Source organism: Protopterus annectens, chromosome 2.part0 (assembly GCF_019279795.1).
Source record: "Protopterus annectens isolate FY-2018-M chromosome 2.part0, PAN1.0, whole genome shotgun sequence".
Classification (NCBI taxonomy): Eukaryota; Metazoa; Chordata; order Ceratodontiformes; family Protopteridae; genus Protopterus; species Protopterus annectens.
Genome location: NC_056728.1, coordinates 1,948,227,441 through 1,948,250,536, shown reverse-complemented (window position 1 = coordinate 1,948,250,536; position 23,096 = coordinate 1,948,227,441). Strand labels below are relative to the sequence as shown.

The following is a 23,096-nucleotide window of genomic DNA, read 5'->3' as shown; positions in this document are numbered from 1 at the left end:
GTCATTGCTATACCACAGTGGTTCAGTAGCATCATCTTAAGACTCAGTCATTGCCTTACCACAATGGTTCAGAATAATGTCTGCAGTACTCCCTCCACTTCCTCCACCTGTGAATCCTTTTTCTGATCACCTCCCCATCAGTCATGAATAAGAGCCCGTATTATTAAAACATGTCTTCTTAACATAGTTGCTGCCTATCACCTCTGCAGAACATCTCATTCACTTTTGGGTAGGAACCATTACCTGATACTTCAAAATAATGATATTTATTTCAGCTGTTTCAAACTCATCAGAGAACCACCCCACAGAGCACTGGAGAACACATTTACATGAGTCCAAGAGGAACATAATCTGCGAGCATCAGAGGCACAGCCCTCACCTCCCCAACATGGATACCGTTTGAACCTTTGCTGCAGCTTGATACCCTCACAATGAAAATCACAAACAGGGAAGAAGACAAGATGCGCCCTTGTTGGAGTCCTTTATGCACACTGAAAACCTGACTTCATGCCAGGAATGTGAATACAATTCTTGCCCTAAAATGCACATGTCAGAATGCCCATGAGAACAGTCTTGAAACTCCATGCTGTTATTTTCCCTTCCAGGAGACATTCTGAAGAATATAATTACATTCCTTCACCAGATCCGCAAAGCACATGTAGACAGGATTCACAAACTGTCATAGACTCGCCTTTATCAATGAAAGGAAAAATAGTTGATTCACTGTTCTGTGGCAACAGCAGAATCCAAATCTCTCCTTCTGAATCTGCTATTGGATGTCATAGGCTTTTTGCAGGAAAGCAGAGGATTTTAATACCTATATAATTATAACACACCCTCCCTCTATTATCCCGTTTGGCAAACTAGGACAACAGCCCCAGTTTGCTAAATCAGAATTACTTTTTCCACCTTGCATTCAACACTGAAAAGTTCCTGTAAACATGATACTCCAACATTGCCCAGCACCTTCAGTATCTCCATCCCAGTACCATGATCTTTAGCAGCCTTGCCCTTGCAGAAGTATTCAATTGCAATAATGAGGTTATGTACAGGAAGGAACTCAGTCTTACCCTTTACTTCTGACACTGCTTTGAATGAGGAGGGCATATGCACTCCATTCTGGAGCTCCTAAAAGTGCTCTTTCCAAGTACTGAGAATATCCTCAGTTCCCACCCTTAGTGAAAGCAGTCTGTCTGATATCTTGCCTATGTCTCCTTAGATAGTAAATAGTTTTTCACTAAGTTCTTTCAGGTTATCCAAAATTTTTTCTTATGCCTTCACCAAACTCTTCCCAAATCCTGGCCTTGACTTCAGAGGCTGACAGATACCAAACAATAAAGCATAATGTCACATAGAAAAGACAATGGTTCACCACAAACACTAATCACTTTCTGTCACCTATTCTCATACTTTTGTCTGCTGGGAGATGGCTGCATAGCCACATTCATGGCAGCTGAAGTTCAGTTCTTTGACAAACTATCTGGAAGACAATGTTTCAGTAGTCTCACTATCTGTAACCATGTTATTTTTGTTTTCAGTTTATCCTTAGCATCAAATATCACTTAAGTGTTTTCTGATTTAATGTTATGTAACCAACACATTTACATTACAACAGGAACTAAACAGTAAATTAGCAGAGTGCTTTTGGTGTATAAAATGAGCTTAACTTGCTGCAAACAGTTTGTCATAGTCTCTAGATAAAAAAGTTTGAATCTGCTTTACACAGCAAACTGGAATGCAAACTCATCTAGATTCCCAAAATGGTGGAATAATACCCTTATCATAAGCACTGCAAGTTGTACTCAACACCCTTTCTTTGACAGTGGCAATGGATTAGTGAATGAATGGCATAGACTGAGGCTGAGCAGGTAAACTGTGGATTCATGTAAAGCAGACATATAGCAGAAATTGGTAACCATTCCTTTCTTAGAAGCAGTATTATTTATGGGTAAAATAGAATGTAAGCAAAATTCACTAAATGGTTTGCCTCATCTACTCGGGCAAAGTCTGCAAAGCATAGTTTTTGCCTATATTCATGACACACACAATTTATAATATGCAGGATTTTTAGTGTAACAATGGCATTCTTAATCATTTGTGCAATTCCATTAACCAAAGATTTCAGAAAATGTCCTTGGCGAGTTAGAATTACAGCTTTCATGAAATGGTATATATATTTTCTTAAAAGAAAAAAAAAATTGCTGTGAGAATGTAAAACCTGATGTTGCAACTTCTGACACCTGGTATAACAAAATGTGATTCAAATAAGAACAATGAATTTTGAAATTCAATGCTGGGAGCTTTACCCTTCTTAACCCAGGTACTGTATATACTAACCCTGAGATCACTGTACCTTGGAGTAGGAGAAATACTTGGAAATATCACAACCATTGAGAGGGCTATTTACATATATTTGCATGGTTTACTATCACTTTAATGAAGTGCAGGGTATCAAGATGCACATGCTTGAATTGCAGTTTTCAAATGTGCAAAACAATGAACCAGAATGAATGACTCCACAACTGTGAATGCTGTGAGGTTGATGTTCTGCATGGAGATTGCACTACGATGGGGACTGGGAAATGTACCCATTTCCTCACTATAGTACGATCTCATTATCTGTATATATGGGGGGTGCAGGGGGGCTTGCCTCCCTACAAAATGTTAGTTGGACATGTCTGGCCAGTACAGTATGCTGGGTAATGTTAACTATGTCAATTATGGACGTGTTGACATTACAGCTTTGGTCTTTGTGCTTATCCGATTTTTTTATTTTCAACTTTATTTTTTGAGTATGTCATTACTCGATGGAATGCCTTTCAAGGTTTTGATAGTAAACCTATTTGCACATGTGACGATCACAGTTATGGCCATTAGAACTTCAACAAACAACAAAAGAGGAACATTGGTGGCACAGTGGTGCACTGGGTAACAATACTTCCCTGCAAAACTTCTTTTTTATTCATAGCTAACATGACTTCTTTTTATCCATCTGCTTTTTCTAAGTCTGTTGTTTCCTCCCATATTTTGCTTATTTGCTTGCTTACAAGTGAGTTGATGAATGTGTGTGTTTGTGTGTGTTTGTGTGTGTTTGTGTGTGTTTGTGCGTGTGTTTGTGTGCGTGTGTTTGTGTGTGTGTGTGTTTGTGTGTGTGTGTGTGTGTGTGTGTGTGTGTGTGTTTGTGTGTGTGCACACGTGTGTGTGTGTCTGTGTGCGTGTGTTTGTGTGTGTGTGTGTGTGTGTGTGTGTGTGTGTGTGTGTGTGTGCGTGCACACATGTGTGTGTGTGTCTGTGTGCGTGTGTTTGTGTGTGTGTGTGTGTGTGTGCGTGCACGCGTGTGAGTGTGTCTGTGTGCGTGTGTTTGTGTGTGTGCGTGTGTTTTGTGTGTGTGTGAGGATGTATCTAATTATGCCCATTGCTTGCCATGACAGGTTATCTACTCAACCCTGAATAGAATAAATGGCCACCACAAAATGAAGAAATGATTAGAAAATGTTTGAATCATGTCTGCCAAAAATCTCAGCATTTTAGCTAGTAAAAATTTTATGAAGTTTTATGACAACATGTATGTTAATTGTCTCTGTAAACTGAAGCAGAGACAGGGGGTGAATGCAATGGCAGTATAGATGACTAATAGCAGGGTTAAAATAGCAGGGGTAAAACAGAGGTGTAGTACACAGAACCATGTGCATTACACTGAATTACATGAAGCCAGTCACATTATGACTAATACTAAACTGCTTGTTGAGGACACGGAGTGGAATAATGTCTAAGATAACTGAATCAACTGACATTAAAACAAAATTGTTCAGTTATCCAGTTGAAGAACTAAAAGAAAAAAATTCATGAAATTTCTAAAAGCCTAAAAGTTGAAAATGAACGTCTTGTCATATCACCTAAAATAAACTGCACTTCCTTTTCCAAATCTCATTTTCCCTGTCAAATTCTATCTTGTTTCCTCAGGTGACTTATTCATTTTTAATACACTTCTTTCTGACAGTGCTAAATGCTGTTTACTTGCTTTTTCTTCTGTATTTCATTTTCACTGAAGCATGACTTTGTTTAACCATTTCTCTTTATTTGCATTTGTTTCCTACAGCTTTCGATGAAGCATTTGCAGAATACCAAAGGCTAAAGTAAGTAATCATATTTTTATACTTTATTGTTGCTTTAAGCATTTTCCCTTTGTGTACTTTACTTTCTAAACCTCTGTAAGTCACATTTATTGAAAATAGCTAAGAATACCTGGATTTTAACTGCTGCATTATTCTTTTTTGTATTGAGCTATTTAAAGTGCCGTGGATAAAGCTCATTATACAACAACCCCCCCATTAATATTCAAAAATGTGCACGCTGATTGGTCAGCGTGCACATTGTAAATCAGTTATAGTAACTTTACTATTTATAGTATTATTATTATTATTTATAGTATTTAAATTTATAGTACCATTACTATTAACTCTTTTTTAAGCAACGGAGAACGCAAGATCTCCGTTGCTTCATACTGTCTCGCTATATTAAATGAGTTTAACATAGCGAGACAGCTTTAAAAAAAGCAACGGCGATTCTCCTTTGCTTTTTTTAAAGCTGTCTCACTATGTCAAACTCCTTTAAAATAGCAAAACAGTTTGTAAAAAGCAATGGAGATCTTGCGTTCTCCGTTGCTTTTTTCAAAACTGTCTCACTATGTTAAATGGGTTTAACATAGCGAGACAGCTTGAAAAAAGCAACAGAGATTCTCTGTTGCTTTTTTAAAGCTGTCTCGCTATGTTAAACCCATTTAAAATAGCGAAACAGTTTGTAAAAAGCAACAGAAATCTTGCTTTCTCCGTTGCTTTTGCCCACAGCTCTGATGTACTACGTAGGCATACGCATGCGCAGTACATCAGAACTGCCACAGAATACCAGACAGCTGTGGAAGGGCAGCAAGGGGCATTATACAATGCCATTATTTAAGAAAAGTATTTTTTTTTTCTTAAATAATGTCATTGTATAATAGCAATAACCCACTTCTGGGTATGAGTAATGCTGGATTTACCCACGATTGGCTTTGTTTGGCCACTCGGGCTTCGCCCTCATGACCAAGCCACACCAACCTTGGGTAAATCCAGCATTACCCACACCCAGGCGTGGGTTATTGCTATATTATCACATTGGGTGGCATGTGAAATAACAATAGTTTTATGCAAAAATAGATTCAAACAGCTCATTGGTAATTAATTCTTCCATTCAAACAATTAATCTGTTAGGTAGCACTCATAATGAACTGATTTGACAGTATGCTAAAAATAACAAAAAAGCAAAAAAAAAACCACATCTGACTTCATTCACTTTGCAATTTTTTTTCAGTGATTTCAACTTCCAGACCCAATGAAAGATGAATAATGTACAATACCTTGTACTGGGCTTCACTTTGTATACTCTCAGTATTAGGCTATACAGTACCTAAACTAAGTGTAGTTCAGACACTTTTGAGCATATTTAAAACCAGTTTAGGAGTTATGCAATCACTCAGAATATTTGGCAAGGAAATGCTGGTCAGTTTATTGCTCAACCAAACAACACATCAGATAAATTTCTAACTGACAAAAAAGCCGCAAGGATGAATATAACAAAACTAACAAAACAAAATCATCCACTAATAAAGTGAACGAAAACTAGCAATGAAAATTCAGTGGTTTTATTTAGTGCTTTCATCCATACAGGACTTCATCAGAATAAAACCATAAAAACAAAATAACCCTTATGTAATACAAATAGACCAATAAACAAATGCTATCAATTGTTATGTTACCACTAATTAAAAACTATACCTATTATATTAAAGTGCAAGTGACCTAAACAGTGTATAAAATACCTATCATAAAAAAAAAAAAATTGATACAAATGGTATTGTTTAACACAGGAAATTGTCAGCATGCATTCTCAGCTGTCACAATGTTTCTTTCTTTAATAGCTGTTTTTATTTTTAAATCAACCTCCTCTGTAATCTTCAGGCAAATGCTCTAAAGAAAGTGCAAGTTAAAGTGTGCTTATAGAAGGCACTATTAGAGTTCTTGACTCTAATTGCATTTAAATGTTCAATAATCCTCTTAGATAATTTTCTGGCGGTCATAGCAACATAGAAAGCATCACAATCAGAGCAAATAGCAATATAAATCAAACCCATAGAATTACAGTCATAGTGCACACTCATTTTAATGCTTCTTTCCATTTGTGTTAAATTAATGGAAGGACCTTCCAAAATGTAGTTACAGGCACTGCAAAAAAACATACCCTAGTAAACATCAGTCAATGTATAAACACCTGCTCGTCTTTTATTTTTGAGCAAAAAGTACTAATTTAGCAGAGCGCTACTGCATCTAATATTTTTTATATCGTTACTCCTATAGTTTCCTTTTTTTTGCTCCCTTAACAGACTCTAAAAGCTATATGTTGAAGCCTTTTTTGTGTGAAGAAACTGGCTATCCATTCATCTGCTGAGGCTTTGCTTTTCTGACTTCTATGCAGATTTGTCCTGTTTTAATTTATGTGCTTTCTTTTTTCCTCTGTTAATCTTTGCTTTTGTTTTAGTTTTTTTCACATTTTCAGTTACCTCATTTAAGAACAACACTTTCTCTACTATGCTGGTAATTTTGATGTGCCCTTATGAATATTCAGCAGTGCTGTCATGTCTCTAAAGACTTTCTCAAATAATCCACAGACCTTGGTTTTAATTGGCTGCAGTCTCTGGTGACTAACAGTTTCTACATGGTGGTCCACTTCCAAATGTGGAGTTCTTTCTTTCTCTCATCTCATCTGAGAATATTAGCTTCAAGACGACCCTTTCTCATCTAAGGGCATTTTCCTGTCTGTCACAGTAGAAGTACAATTATTCTCCAATCTGCATTTTTAATCCAAGCACATTTTATCCATATCATAGCCATTATTTTTCATTGTATCCCATTTTCTGTTGACATATTGATTTTTGCTTTATTGCCAGTTGATATTATATTTTCCTTTTTCTATTAGCCATATGTTTTATCTTGTACTTGTTTCTACTAAGAAGGTGACTTTCTCTAAATTCTGTACTTTTTGTGATGGAAGCATCAATATTTATGCACGTTTTTCTCTGTTACTGTACTGTCCCCATTCCTTGTTTATAATGTTTCCAAATGGAACTCATAAACCAGTCATGCAGGACCTTGTTTCACCTGTTAGACAGATATAGACTATTAAGGCAATACAGGATTATTAGCTACAGATACATACTCAAGTCTTCAGTGAAGCCATATTGCTGAATTCTCTCTCTATGTTCAATCATGACATAAAACTTTTGAGATTTTTGTACCCTTTTCTCAACAATGAAATGAAAGTTCTGAGATATCTACCCTGTGTTTGATCATGAGGCTGAAATTCAGAAATCTGTACCCTTTGTTCAGCTAATAAAGTCAAGTTCTGAGATCTCTGTCTTTTGTTTAATTATGAAGCAAAAGTCCTGGGATATCTGTCCTTCATTTAATTATGAAACCACAGTTCTTAGATCTGTACATTTTGGTCAACAATTTGTTGAGCCCTATGATGTAGGATTCCTTGTTTATAATCCTGTTACGGATGGACAGTGATTCTGAGAAGTATGTTACTTGCTTAGACCCATTCCCATTTCTTTATACTCTGGCATATCTCTGATCTTGTATCCAAAGCCCATTTGCCACTACATTTTCAATTACCTTCATCTTTTATCCTTGCAGCCGTTTATTCAGTTAGGAGATATTGCTCCCTATTTTTTCAGTATATGGTACCTATACTGTGCATTATTTCCTAGTTATCAAATCCAGTAAGAATGATACTTTATTCCAATGAGGGGGCTACTGTTTCACCACTTTGGTTGTCCTCTGGGGCTGATGTCAATATTTTCCTTAGCCTCCATTGGCAGTATATCCTGGGAGGCTTCAACTAAATAAGAGCCCTATAACTACAGGAGGAAGGAAGAAATCATATTGAAGACATCTTTATTTCTCTGTTGTCACTCCCTACAAGCCCACTTTTGCCTATCTGATTTTCTTACAAGTATCCTCTGGGATAGCTTTGGTATCTTTGCAGATTTTTTTTTTATAGAAAGTTATGCCTTTAAGTTTTGGCCAGTTTTTCCTTGTGATAAATTATTTCATGTTACTGTTCAGAGAGATTTCTGCAATGGGTTAACACACTGTATTCTAGAAGGCCTTTCTGAAGTCTGGTGCTTCATGCACACACAGTACTTCCTCAGTTTCTTCTGACTTATATTTTGCTTTATTTTAGGCTAAGTCGCAAGGAAGGAAAATACAACAGAATAGGCATATTGCTCTGTGTTAAGAAGGCAACATCTTCAGAATTTTTAGTGTCTTCTTTGTAAAACTATATTTTGAGTTTGCTATCAACATTTAAAATCAACTTTTTGAGACAGCAGTATCAAATACCAGTATCATTTTTATAGTTTATTTTCTTTTTGACATAATAAGATATGCCATTACAGATCATACCATGGACCATAGAGAAAAGAAGGAAAATTCTTGTATTCCAATCAAACCAGCTCATTCTTATTATTAATTCACAGAAAAAGGAGAAGAACATCTTTTTTTTTTTTTTTTTTTTTTTTTTTTTTTTTACTTAGATTTCTGAGAAGAACTTTTTTTTTTTTACTTATTAATTTCCCTTATGCCACACCTATCTGCAGTCTTTGGGGGCTGTCCCTTCATGTGGCTTCTGCATCTCATTCATTCAAATTTTGCAGTGAGACTCCATGTATTTCTGGGACAGTCTCTTCATTCTTATATGGTGGAGGCATCCACATGTGACCATTGTAGTCCCCCAAGGAAAACAAAGTACATGTGCCTACTTATGTGATCCATGTGGCAGGGAGGGACTTTTCCAACTTAATGGGAGGTAAAACAACCTGAACAATACCTTTCATATCTGTACAAGGAAATGGAAAAGAAATTCCATTAATTATACCATCTCCTTGCCAAGGGAACTGAGCCAGTATCCACAACCCCCAGTGAACATTTCTCTCTGGCTATATATTATTTGACAGTACATACGTATAAAGCTCTGCCTCAGCAGCATTTGTTTAGCCAGAAGGAAACCAGACAGAAGGAAACCAATCCTACTTTGTAGACTTGAATTGTAGATTTTATGATTATAGAGTTGATGGAGTATGTTCTTTTCACGAGGGACTACTCTTTACTGGCAATAGCCTGATGGCATACCCTATGCCAGGATGATTTTCCAATAAACATGTTTCATTTGTTGAGGTAATGAATAATAAGGCAATAAAACAATGATGAATATTTGACAGAATGGAAGGGTCATTGCAAAATAACACACTGATTGTGAATAAATAGCAGAATGGGAAACAATAATTAGTATAAAAGAGAGAGAGAGATTGGAAATACGAACATAGTTGTATTCAGGAATATCATACCTCTCAATCTCTAAATGCAAGACATCTGGACTTAGCCAAAAATGGAGGACAAAGGCCCAAAATCAAAGATACATTTTTAATATAGCTCTTAAAAAAACTTAAAAAGTTGATAAAAATAACAGGATTTGCATTAACATGTTTTTGGGAGGATATGAAGTCTGAAATTTAAATGCATCTCTTATTTAGTGATTTCAGTCCTTAATGATTTACCAGTTAACAATAAATTTTATGAGGAACAGCCCAAAACATGAATCACAAATCTAAATGTTCTGTGAAAATTTGGACAGTTGAGAGGTAAGTGCATGTTTGACTATAAAAAATGAATAGACAGAAGGAGAGGAAAAGGGAAAGACGTGAGTAAAATGAGGAGGTTAAGTGGATTGAAAAAAATGGAAAAATAAATGTAGACTTTTGTTAGAAATAAGTAAGTGAAGGAGTAAAAATCAAGTATTATCTACACTTAAGACGGATATAGACATCTTATGCAAATAAAATAGAATACACCAATAAGAGAAGTAATGGAAACAAAAACAAAAATTCGGTGGCTGAACAAGTATATCAAGGTAAAAAAGCACAAGACTTAAATGGCCGCTTGAATAATTTACAGTCATAGGCATCATAAACTGCATTTAAAACAAAATAATTTATTGGGACAACACAATAAAACAGTAAGTGCTTTCACTGTCAGCTTTATCAAACCATAAAGTTACAATGTGTTACTCACAGAAGTCATGGTTTACCTTAATACTAAACGTGATGCTACCCAAATATTCATATTCCCCATGGGAAGACATTAGAGTAACTGTATTAGGAATGTGTGCAGTATTCACGGCTCAGATGGCAAGTCTTTATGTATGTGGTATTTCTTGCTGATGTTTGCTGCTATAAGTCCTGACATTGTTTACATACTGGAAATGACTAGGAGGCATCACTGAGAACATCTTATTTGGCTGAATGAGGGGCATTTTATTTCATGGCACAAAAGCAGCTGATTGGCTTGCCTTCTTTCCACCATAATGTAATGTCTACGGTCACTGTTTGTCTCTCAGTATTTAAAAACAGACTGGATATACTACAGTCATATATATCTGATAGGATTTTTGATCCTAAGACATTACTTGGATCTGTATGTATCCGTTTGAGACACAGATTTCACAAGAAAATGGCTGGTCTTCTTTTAATCCTGATGACCAGCTATTTTAGAAGGTCCACAAAATCCCTTTCATTCTAATAAAACCGTTTTTTCTCCTTTCCTTTCTTTTGTCTTCTTAGTTTCCTGCATAAGAAAGCCTTTCCAATATAGTTGAAGTCTTTTGTAATCCTTTATATAAAAAAGAAAAACAAAATGTTATAAACCTATTTATCATTTATGCTTATATCGTGTTTGCTCTGTATCATCAAACCAGTCTGTTCAGCTATCTTTGTTATTCACTAAACTCAAAATAATGAAGGAATCTACCCTGTCATGGGAAATTGCAATTTTACATCTATTCCCCACCAACGTATGATAAGAAAACTAACACATCATAGTAACATTGTGTGTAATGATGACATCATGCATAGCTCAAAATTGGCTAGATAGAACTAAAATTACATGGGAAGAATTTAAAGGAATGGCTATGAAATACATATTAGCCAGCAAACTAATCACAAGAAACCAAAAAAAAATATCCTATTACCAGAAATATTGGAAAACACTTTGAAATCTTAAGGTAAAATCGGTCTATAGACAAGGGACTACAACATTACTACTACTCTAAACAAATAAGGAAAAATAAAAGAAAATAGATAGTACAAAACTTGCACCCATCTTAAATTGGGAAAGGTCTAGGAAGTGCTACTGAACAACAGAGGTGACATCGGCTGTATATAGTGTACATTGTTATTACAAGATACAACTAATGTTAGGTAGGCTAGAATATTTTGACAAAACTGTTTCAAACTGACAGATTCTATTAAGATTAAAATGTATCTGAGTAGATTTTCTCTTACAATTTAATGTGAACAGATTAAAATGTTAACTAATTCTGCATATTGTTAGCTGAACACTGATGGTATATGTCCTGTATATGTTTATGTTTATTGCAAATTGATATTCCATGTATCTTGTCCTTATATAATTCTGCTTTATTACTTTTTGTATTAAAAAAGAGGAAAATGCAATAAAAATTATATTTAAAAAAAAAAAAAAATAATGAAGGACTATCACCAAAACTTTCAATGCACGGTGTTAATTGACACACTATGAGGTGAAAGCCGATGATATAAGAAAGGCTACTATTTTATTGTTCATTTCTATTAAGGGGAAACAAGCTGACTTTTGTTATGGCAAATTCTTTAGAATCGCTGAAGATACCATTAGAGCTCATTCTACTGAGTATGCTGCCATATGTGTTGCTTATTAACTGAACCTGCTTGTAATATCTGTGAAACTTCATTTTATGAGAATACATATACACTTACAAAAGAGTACAAGCCAGTTGTACAATTTAGATTTTAGACTGGCTTTTAGATGGCACTGTTTTAAAACAGACATAAAGTACAGCAGGATAAGGAGCAAGAGCAAGTAGTGGAAAAACACAAAGAATGCAAAACAAATAGGACAGTGATATGAGACAGGTATAAAGATAAAGAAAGTTTTTAAGGGTAATAGATCCTCTTCTATTTATATGAAAAGGGACAAGAGTTATTCTATGCAAATAAAGACTGGGTGTGGAAAATGAGTATAGGAAAATGTGCAAGAAGAAACAAACAGTACAAACAAATGTGATGGGGTCTTTTCACAAAAGGATGGTGAGACAAAGGTTGAGCACAGTCGGAGAGAATGAGGGCAAACTGTGATGCAGAAGGTTGGATCTTTGCAAAGGTATAGGGTATGTAGGATAGACTAGCAAGGGGGCCATACCAGTTAGGGTATAGCATGGGGAAATGGCAACAAGGGTATCTCTTGGTGGTCCAAAGGGCCACCAGCACAAAGTCACTTCTAGCTGATGATTTCATGTATGCAATGCCAGATGGTATCTGACCTTCCAGTGGCCAGTTGATCAGGGTCTGCTCCTTCAGTGAATCTGCAATTTGCCATGGATCAGAGACTTAATTTTATCAAAATTGTCACCAACCTAATCCTGTATCCTCCACTGCAGCCTCACCCATCTGTTCCACCTGGGGCTCATAGGGATAATAGGAAATACAAGGCAACCAAGGGTTGAGACCATTTACTCCTTGTAAAACACCAACTCTTAGAATGTACCTTTTTTTTTCAAAGTTGGCTGGGCCAGTCAGACCAGAGATGAATTTGTGAATACCCATCCAATCATTCAGTCCCTGTATGAAGGAAGATAATGTTTCACCCTGTCGGATTTGCCATGGGAGTCTATTCCTAAGGTGGGGAAGGTGCTACATATAGACCTGTCTTCGCTGATAAAAATTTAGATCCATGGTTCTAGTAATTGTGGAACCATTTGATCTGTGAAGGTACAAGAGACCAAGTTCCACTGGGTAAACAGTTTTGGGGGGAGGGGCATGGGACACCACTTGAGACCTGTAGGAGGTCTTTATTCCAGAAGTGCTCACCCCTTCTTATAAAGAAACTAAAACTATTATTTTATGCTAAATTGCTGAACTGATATCTAAAGTTCTTAGAACAAAATATTACACTCTGCTATTCTCTGAGGGGTAGAAGTCTAAAATCCTGCACTGGATAAGCATAAAAAGGTAGATTTATTTTGGATTAGAAAGTTTCACTGTACTTAATATATCTGAAATACTTGGAAGATTGTACACCTCTATACTGTGATGTTTTCCATGCAAACCTGCATTAGCAATGAGCTTGCATTAAAACTATATTAAGTAGACCAGGAATTTTGGTACCTATTGCCCTGCATTAGGGAAAAATTATTAATCATTAGTAAGTATTGATTGCAGTAAGCCACATTGCCTTTCCTTGAAATGTAGATGTCTATAGAACTCTTTTAATGTTAGAAAGTACACTGTACTTTATGCGCTTGAAATATGTGATTGCTTACAAGACTGCACTGCCTAACACTAAGATATTTGCCCTTCATACTAGTCAAGTATTATAATCAGAGATCATAATGAAGCTACTCACTTATTTATGTGATTAATGGGATGTGCTTTTATAATTATTATAAATAAATCTATAAAGATGATGCTCATTCTGCTTTCTCTACATCATAGTATTTTCACTGCACTCCTGTACAATATTCCTATATATATATATATATATATATATATATATATATATATATATATATATATATCTACCAATAATTTTTCTTACATGGGAATCTCTGGTATGTTCACTCTGCCCAGTAGAATTAACAATAAATAAACATCAATGGTGCTTTTCTAACTATGTCCTTTTTTTCTCTTACAGGCAAGCAGCCTTTGCAGAGAAGAGTAAGTATTCTTGCAAAGTAACATGGCGGTATAACACACTCTGAACAAAATATAGTTATTTGTGTATTAAAAATGTAGTAAATACTACTTTGCTGTTCTTGAAGGGCAGAAGTCCACAGTCCTTCATTCAATAATCATAAGAAGTAGATTTTATTTTGGATTAGAAAAGTTTACTATATGCTATGCACCTGCTCCAAAACTTTGGATCACTAGTGGAAAAGGCCTTGAAGGCAAAGAATACTTGAAGAAGTAGTATGAGAAATTAACAGAGCAGACAAGAGATGGACAAGAGGCTAGCTGAGGAAATGTCCATATGGGAGTAAAAATCATAAAGCATGATCTATCTGCTCAGAATAGTTTATGTATTATTGTATCCTTTGGATGTTATCTACCTCACGGAACTGCCACATTGCCCCTAAGAGATGACTTAGTTGTTTGGGATTTGGGAACCTTTGTGGACAGTGACCTAACGTTTGACCAACACGTATCTATTGCTGTAAAAAGTCCTTCCATATTGCACAACTTATAAAAATATAGGGATTGTGTCCATACCCAGGGATGTTATCATCCCACTTTATTCAGCCCTCATTAGGCCAGTTATCAAATATAATGCCCTCTTTGGCATATGTCTGTCCAGACACATGCAACAACTGGAATACTCACAGCAATACCTCACTAAAAGGATACAAGGCTAAACAGCATGTCCTATATGGACCGACTAAAAGCCCTGTCACTATACTTGTTATCCTACAGACTGCTAAGATGTGACCTGTGTCTGGCATGCAAGGCATCCTTCGACCCATTACTTATGGATTTATTATGCATCTGCAGGGTAAATGGCATCAGAGATACTTGAGCTCAGGATCTAAACCTCTTCTGCAACAACAGTAGCATGGTTTGCGGGGACAGATATATCTCGCAGATAATACTGCTATTGTGAAACAGACTCCCCATCCATGTAAAACAAAGTTCATCCCTGTCGATATCGAAGTGCAGCTTACATCTATGAATGAGGAACATAAAATTTACCCCAGGACTGTCCCCTGTACTACTAATGGACAGGTACATCTTCTGAATGCTTTATCCCATGCATGGGTCCTCTTCAATTATCTATGGTATAATCCCAGTTATTCTCATTAGGTGTAATGCACAATTATTGGCCATGGGAGGGGTAAGGCCAATCTGTATCAAATGGGATAGGTTATTTCAAGCACAAAAAGGGGTAATGCCTAGGCTTAAAATGGTCTACAAGGGCAGCTGTCCTAGTACTGACCTATGAATTTATGATAAAAATGTGCAGTTGGTACTGCAGGAAGATTTTTCAGACTGTTTTCAAAATGGACTCAAGTCTTTAATCACTGATTACGTATGGAGTGATTGGAAATGGAATTGAGTACTCATTTGCAGCTATCAGTATTCTTGTGACTACAGCAATCCTGTCTTTCTTTGTTGTGAAATCATTTATGTTGAAATCTGTTCTGAGTAGGAAAGGAAGATCAGTTTATGTTTTGCTTTTTAATTTCTCCATATCTTTTGGATTTGTAATACCATGACAGGAATGGACCCCATTCCTAAGTCAAAGTATGATTAAAGTTCATGAAATTAGTATTGTTCCAATCTTTGAAGTCAGCCAAAAGTACTCTTCATAGCACTCACAATGTGCCCAGTAATGACTCCTTCTGCAATTTATATAGAGTTACATGTATTGGAAACATATTTAAATACAATTACAGATTTTTTTTTATAAGACACATTGCTCCTATTACTATTGGAACTGTCTGTTTTGCCTGTGTGGTGTACAAAATGAGAAGGTAATCAAACCAAATACTAAAGTATCTGAATAAACTCATTTTTGATTTAAACTATTATAGTGATGATGATATGTACAAATTTTTATGACAGTGTGAGATAAGCTGCAAAAAGCATTACGTTTGTTGTGGATAAGTATAGGTAAACTGTTTCTTTAAGAACCACTGTATGCTTAATACCATATCAGTGCTGAAGGGAAGATTTGAGTTAGTATAGGAGAGAACTGCACTAATGATCACTGGGTCATTCCCATCCTTAGTGAAGGGATGTTTTTTTTTTTTTTTTTTTTTTTCAGGGCACTTCTACCATGCAACTTCTGTTTTAAAGTTAATAATGCCTGCATATTTTTTTTACTTAAGTGTTAAATATATTTCATGTATTGCACACCAATTTTTGAAAGAGTATTCTTGGATGTCAAATTTGTGTTTGTGTGTAACTATATGTGGTCCCCTTTAACCCAAATATTTCATGTTCATGTACCCCCTTACCTGAATTCTCCTGTTTTCTTGTAGTCATGGAAAGAAAGATCAACAATCCATCTTGTATTATGGTTGTACAGAGCCAGTAGCAATTCTTGCTATACTGAGTATATTATATAGATAAATGCCATTCAATAGCATACATGCCCTCAGTGGGTAGTTACAGAGGTGAGGACAATTCTCTTAAGTTTGATATAAAAACACATGCTCTGTACATTTTACAAACCAGAGCAATGCTCACTTGCCTGCACTTCAGTAAAATAAGAGTTGAAGAAATTGCAGTGTTCTTTACAACGCTGGCTGTTCTTTGTATCCATTGAGATCTGCACTTCAGCTACGCTTCTTTCCACTCTGCATTTTGAAATGTTCAAACCACGGATCTCTGAACAGGGTTGTCATTCAAGCCCAAACAGGCAGCATCATCTCTTGGTTTTTGCACATAATTTATTATTCTCTTGTAATTGGTTAAATATTTGTTGCAGTTGCAAGCAAAATGATTTGCAAGGAAAATAGCACAACATTCAATAATTTCACTGTTGCTACATCCAAAATAGCAAGTAAGTCATTTTCTTCACCAGTTTTTCTTTTGTCGTACTAAAGGGGTATCACTTCTGCCTCATATCATTTTTAACAAATTTTCACTTATGAATTATTAGAAACAGGTTTTCCTACATCTCCTTGTTGATCTTTATAAGTTCAAGTGAGAGATCTAATAAACATTCTTTTCAGCAACATTTTGAGATTGTTTCCTTTATAAGCTATCAGATATACACAGCAATATAATGTCTTCTTAAAACAGAGTTAGGTACTATAGCTGTTCTTCTTTGCCTACAAATTTTTGTCGTCTATTGACTTTAGTCCATTTTTCCTTTTTATAGTTGTCATACTCTTCCTTCCCTGCTATTTAATAAATCCTTAAATATGTCTGTAATGTTGTGAAATGAAGATTGTTTAGGAGCCTCATAATTTGCACTCCTGTATTATTCTACTTTTTAAATGTAGAGAATAAAAATAAAAACAACTGTTACTTGGAGAGCCTGGAGTTGGAATTGTAGTGTGCAAGTATGAACTTTAGCGGCTTTAGCCTAGATTTAAAAGTCTGAAATTTTCTTACTTAGGAGTAAAAAAAATTCTACAGTCTTAGTCTTATAAAGGAGAAGGCTGTAGTGCATCATCTGAGTGTATAATGTGTGGAAGTAACACAGTGAACAGTAGATGTGGAGGAAGAAAGGGATACGGTAGAGACTAATAAACTGCTTTGTTCTAGGGTTACCACCTGTCCCACTTTGCGAGGGACAGTCCCTCTTTGGGCAGTTGTGTCCTGCAAAAAAATTAAAAAAATTGCAAATGTCCTGAGATTTTAAGACAAAAATATTTACTATATTTTATGTAATAGTTGCATAGAACAATTATTCTGTATCTGAAACACCTAATTGTTATAAGAAACAGAATAAGCAACTAAAATGCTACAAGAATAAGCTTTTATTTAGGCAAAAAAGTGAAGTTCTGTCATTTGTACTGGCCTTGGGTATGTTTTGCCTTGCAAAATCTGACGTTTGTACCAAAAATGTCCCACTTTGGGCATTTGAAAAGGTGGCAACCCTACTTTGTTCCAACTATAAGAGGACAGTGATTGATTGTATTTTGTAGCCTAAACTTTACTGTACAGATTTGCAGAGTGGCCCTATAAAAAACTGGATACCCTTCAGCTGTGGACAAAGAAGTATAGTGGTATGAGAACTGTCCAGCAGCTACGTCTATGTTAATTTCTGGTAAAATTATCAGAGACAAATGGGTGACCACATTTCAAAGTGTGAATAAGATCTAGTTTGCTAAATGAAATGCTGGCTTCCTTGGTCAAGTGAGGAAGCATTATGCCAGCAGCATAGGATCTTTTTTGTTTAGGAAAGGATATTGTCAGTATGAACAGCTAAAGATGTGAAGGACTAGCCAAACTTCTACTACTTGAATTAAATTTTTTGGAGGTATGTGAGATGAATGACGTATACTGAGGAATTTATATTAAGCAGTTAGGAAAAAATCTCTTCAGCCATTTATTGTTTTTTTCTTTTTTTTTTTTTGTTATTTTTCTTTTTTTATATCATTGCACAAACCCATGTCTTCAGACTATCTATAATTATGTTGGCAGGTATTACTATGCAGATTAATTTCAGTAAGGTCAAGGTAACTGATCAGAGGTCCACGATGCCAGATAATTACCACAGAACGATGATACAATGCTAGGTGACACTTCACAGGAGGCATGTATAACAGTAGCAAAAAATAGATATAGCAACAGTGAGCATTGAAGAGCACCAGCATTTACAGGAAAAGAGTACAGAAGAGTCTGTCCTTTCTGAATTCAGAAAGAGGGACACAGTAAGCAGATTCAGAACAAGTTTAAGGCATTTATGTCAAGGCTTTAAACATAAAGTAATTTACTAGCCTGTTAATGCTGTATGAAGACCGAAGCCTTGGTTATGTGGATGAATTAGAAGGCTTCCTACATTACTGCTGAAGCACAGAACATTGAACAACGATTTGTCATACAGAGTTTGTCGAATGTTCTTGTCAGCAACTCTGTACAATATCAAGAAAAAAACAAGAGTCAGAATGGAATGTATAAGACTGGACCCTAAAGCATGAATGGTGCTAAAGACGAAGTACATACGTTTAGCAACTTTGCATGCACTGTTCACTAGCATACTACTTCTCTGTATTGTCTCTGGAGAGTGAAATTAATGGTTCAAGATTTGCTGTAGGTATTTTTTAGAAACACATTACCTGTAGCCCTGTTTGATATTATGATCACTAATTAATTAAATGCGATTTAATTAAGCTCTGCCGACTGCTACTAGATCTAAATCACTTCCCTTATTAACTTTAGCCCTATTTTGTTTTCAGCATTGTCCTTCGGTATGGACTTGAGGTTTACTCAGGGCCTACCCAAGGTCAAGGCTTTAAAGCAGTCAAAGCTTCCCAGGGTGATAGTGCAGCTCTTGCTGTTGTTTTGCTGATATTGTACAAAATCACCAAAGAAGACTTTGAAGTGATGTATAGTTGCTTGATGTTCTGTGTTTCAATAATAATGTAGGGATCTCAACTACAATATTAACATGTCTCCCAGAGATAGTATGCTTAAGGATTATTCTGGTTGTGGATAGTAGAAAAACAGTGGTGCTATGACACTTGCTGATGTTATGATAAATTGCACTGAAGAAAATATTGACTTATAATTGGAGTTTCACTTGTACTGTAGCCAGATATTTGACCATGTGTTTGAATGGGTTAGGTCCATTTTCCTGCGAGCAATTTCATCAAGTTGGAAACTTCAATTAAATTATTCTCTTCAAAACAGGTGATGCCAATGAATTTTGGAGGGAGCTTTGTCCTTCTGTCTGTCATCTAATGGCTTTCCCTAAATAACTCTTCCTTAAATATACTAACTGCAGGATTGTACAACCTTGAACAAACGGAATAGTTTTACTGAAATTGCTCTTGATGGAATGGACCATTCTTGTATCATTTCTAAGAATTCTTTTTGCCACTTTCATTATCTACGATGAAAGATGCTGCAGTGATCACATCCATCTGAAACACCTAAATAACATTTAAAATAGTAATGTGAATCAACAGCATTATTTGCAGAGGACAGTCCCCTCCCTGAGACCACCTGCAGTAGTCAAGACCCCCACACACCCTGCCAGAAATTATGTGTTCTAATTCTGCTGTTGCACAGCAAATGAGGATGGAGCAAACTCCCTAAACACCTCACAATAGTCTTGAGGAGTCCAAGAGACTCCTCCTTGGAGAATAACAGGACAGTTCACTTACCTTAATTGGAAATATTTAAAAATATCTATCTCCCTATCTATAGATCAATAAATATATTTAAATATCTATATGTGTGTGTGTGTATATATATATATATATATATATATATATATATATATATTTATTTATTTATATGTATAGTTATCTGCGGCTTGGTGCAGCAGTTAGTGTTGCCACCTCACAGCAAGAGGTTCTCCGGTTCGATCTTCGGCTGGGGTGCCTTCTGTGCAGAGTCTGCATGTCTTCCCTGTGGTCGCGTGGGTTTCCTCTGGGTGCCCCGGTTTCCTCCCACATCCCAAAGGTGTGAGTGTGTGCATGTGTGTGCCTTCTGTGAAAGGTTGGGCACCAGGCTGGCAACTCAACACTGTAAAACTCCACTGCCAATCATGAGCGGACAAGTGATCTGCTGTGGTGACCCCTAACTGGGAAAAGCCGAAAGAAGAAGAAGAGCTATCTGTCTATAGAATCAGTTAATGTATACTTATACTATCTAAAAGAGAGTCACTTTCAATGCCAAATGTATCTGTATATGCATGTGGCTTTTGCGAGCTCTTGCTATTTATATTTTGCTTTTCAAAAAAATTTATTTTGATGTCTGAGCTTGCCTATCTGATGGGTTCGACACTGTAAGTATCAGTCACTTGTACTAATGCAGTATAGTGCAATATTTCCATATAGTACAATATTTTCATTTTGTCCATCAGATTATATGACTTCTGAAGTACATTAATCATTTAATTCTTAGTTGATCTTCCTCACCAATCTTTTCATTTTACATTCCAGATCGTGGAAAAGTTGTAGGAGGTCTGCCTGATGTTGTGACTATCATGGAAGGCAAGGTAAGTAGATTGTGGTATTCACAAAATGTGAGCAGAAAGTACTAGTTGAGCATTTGTATGCTGATGTGCTATTCATATTCTACCTTGTACTCATTTATCTACATAGAATAGCAGCAACTTAATAAAGTCTACTATTTTCCACTACATTTGGTGGTTGCATATAACATGGAATATTTCTCTTCTCAAACTTTGCATGTGTTTTCTTGTTTTCATTATCATATACAAGTAATAATGTATTTATTTTTATTTGTTTTACATTTGTTTACCCAACAAGCAGCCCAGTCTTTTGACTATTTTTATTTGAGACCTGGAATGAGGCTGCATCTTCATATCTATTTAAGATTGCACAGCGTTATAGGTATTACTGGCCTTTAAAATATCTGCACAAATATTTAAAGTTTACTTTTTCATACTCTACACAGGTAGAAATGATGTCCTAAAACAGTATCAAACCAGTATTTCAACTAGAGTGAATTTATATATATGATTTTCAAAAAGAATATGTATAAAGCATTGCTTGCTGTTCAAGGTTATGTTTGTATATCAGATTGTCACATTTTACAAATGGTATTTATGACTGAAGTCTGCAAAAATAAGTTTACTTTAGAGATTAGGTTAAGCTTCTTCAAACATAACTAAGATGTTATTCAACTGAGACATCACTGTTGAAGTTATTGAATGAATATTGATAATACACAACACATAGGTGTGATCAGAGACCCAATCATATTATTCTTTCTAATAAATGGAAGTTTTAGCTTCCAATACATACTATTTGCATTGGGAATCATGCCACCCAACCTATTTCGTTATAGTGCTTTGATTGCATTACTTCCAGAACAAAAACATGCCATGACAGTGCAATAAAGATAAATGCATATAACTTACATTGAAAGTTAACTAAAAATATTCAGATATCTAACATCTGTTGGTGCAGCTCACTAACATGAACAAAAAATAAACATGGACATAACCATGAATGTGTACATAAGAGGGCTTAGCTGGATTACTAAGACATGCCAAAGTCACCCTAGGATATACTTCACATACTAGCGAAGGGGGTGCTATCAACACAACAATAAAAACGTTGCACTGCAGTGTCATAATTCTCATGCAGTTATGATACTGATGTAATACCACTTCTATTATTAGTTTGTGGTTCTTACTGCTTCGGGCAAAGTTCTCCCAGTGGTCTAGTAGTCATCAGATTGTAGAATGTTATACCTGAGGTGGGTTTTGATCTTCTAAATAAAGATACTTCTTGGCTCATTAAGGGCCCGTAGTTAACAATAAAAGCCAGCAGCTCTAGTGATGTAAAATGCTATAGACTCTTCTATTCTGATGCAAACCTATCAAGAGCAGAAGGTTGTAGTAGCCATACAGACTGAGCTGCTAAGAAGGAAATTAGAGAATTTGAGAATAAGAAAATCTAAAACTCTGTGGAGCAACAGACCTATAGTCCTGTAGAGTATTGCATCAAGTTATCTTTAAAGGCCCATAAACATTGTGCTGTTCTACACTCCCACTGCTTGCACTATTCCCCGACCAGGGACCACCTGCACATTAAACAAGCCCCAAAGTTTGCATTACCCTTATTGAAATCATGTCCTGATGTGCATTACTCCCTGAAAAATCAAATGCACATGATGTGCATGCAAGTTGGGAAATGCTTTTGGCCTACTTGGAAACGTAACTGTACTTTTTTTATTATTTATTTTGCATTTGTTGACCAGGATAGTCCGATTGGATACATGTTCATTTTCAGCAGAGACCCGGGGAGAAAAGCTCCAAACTTACAAACAGATAAAGACAAGCAAGTTACAGTATATGCACAAACATATTGTATTAACATGCAAGTTACAGTCTCACATTTCAAGCCAATGAAGAATACAGTTTATATTCAGAAATATATACAAATATGTTACAGTTTCTCTTATCAAACCTATAGGTGCAGCTTATACACAGAGTATTTGCAAAGATGTTACAGTTTCTTTTTTCAAACCTTTTAGTGTAAGAGCTTAGTCGCAGTGAATAAAAAATTGCAAGGATATGGAAGTAGATGAGGCTTTAGTCAGGGTTAGAACAAGGACATAACTAGTGAGTTTTAAAATACTGGGTTCCATTTTTTTTTTGAACTGATTAAGGGGGGGGGGGTTAGAGTAAGGTCAGATGGGAGCGAATTCCGGGTTTTGCCTACTGAATTTGCAAACAAAGATTATCCAGATAGGTTGTTAGCTTTAACAGATTGAACCAAAAGTTTTATAGTGGAATGAA

General features: G+C 35.8%; 1 protein-coding gene across 1 annotated transcript in view; it reads left to right on the top strand.

Moving 5' to 3' along the window:
- The window catches only part of MYOM2 (myomesin 2), a 688,720-nt gene that overhangs the window by 642,598 nt on the left and 23,026 nt on the right, over positions 1–23,096 (top strand). The window contains exons 34-36 of the mRNA XM_044061901.1: positions 4,100–4,136; positions 13,839–13,861; positions 20,767–20,822. Of these exons, the coding sequence (XP_043917836.1) occupies positions 4,100–4,136; positions 13,839–13,861; positions 20,767–20,822 (116 nt within the window). The remainder of the gene's footprint in view (positions 1–4,099; positions 4,137–13,838; positions 13,862–20,766; positions 20,823–23,096) is intronic.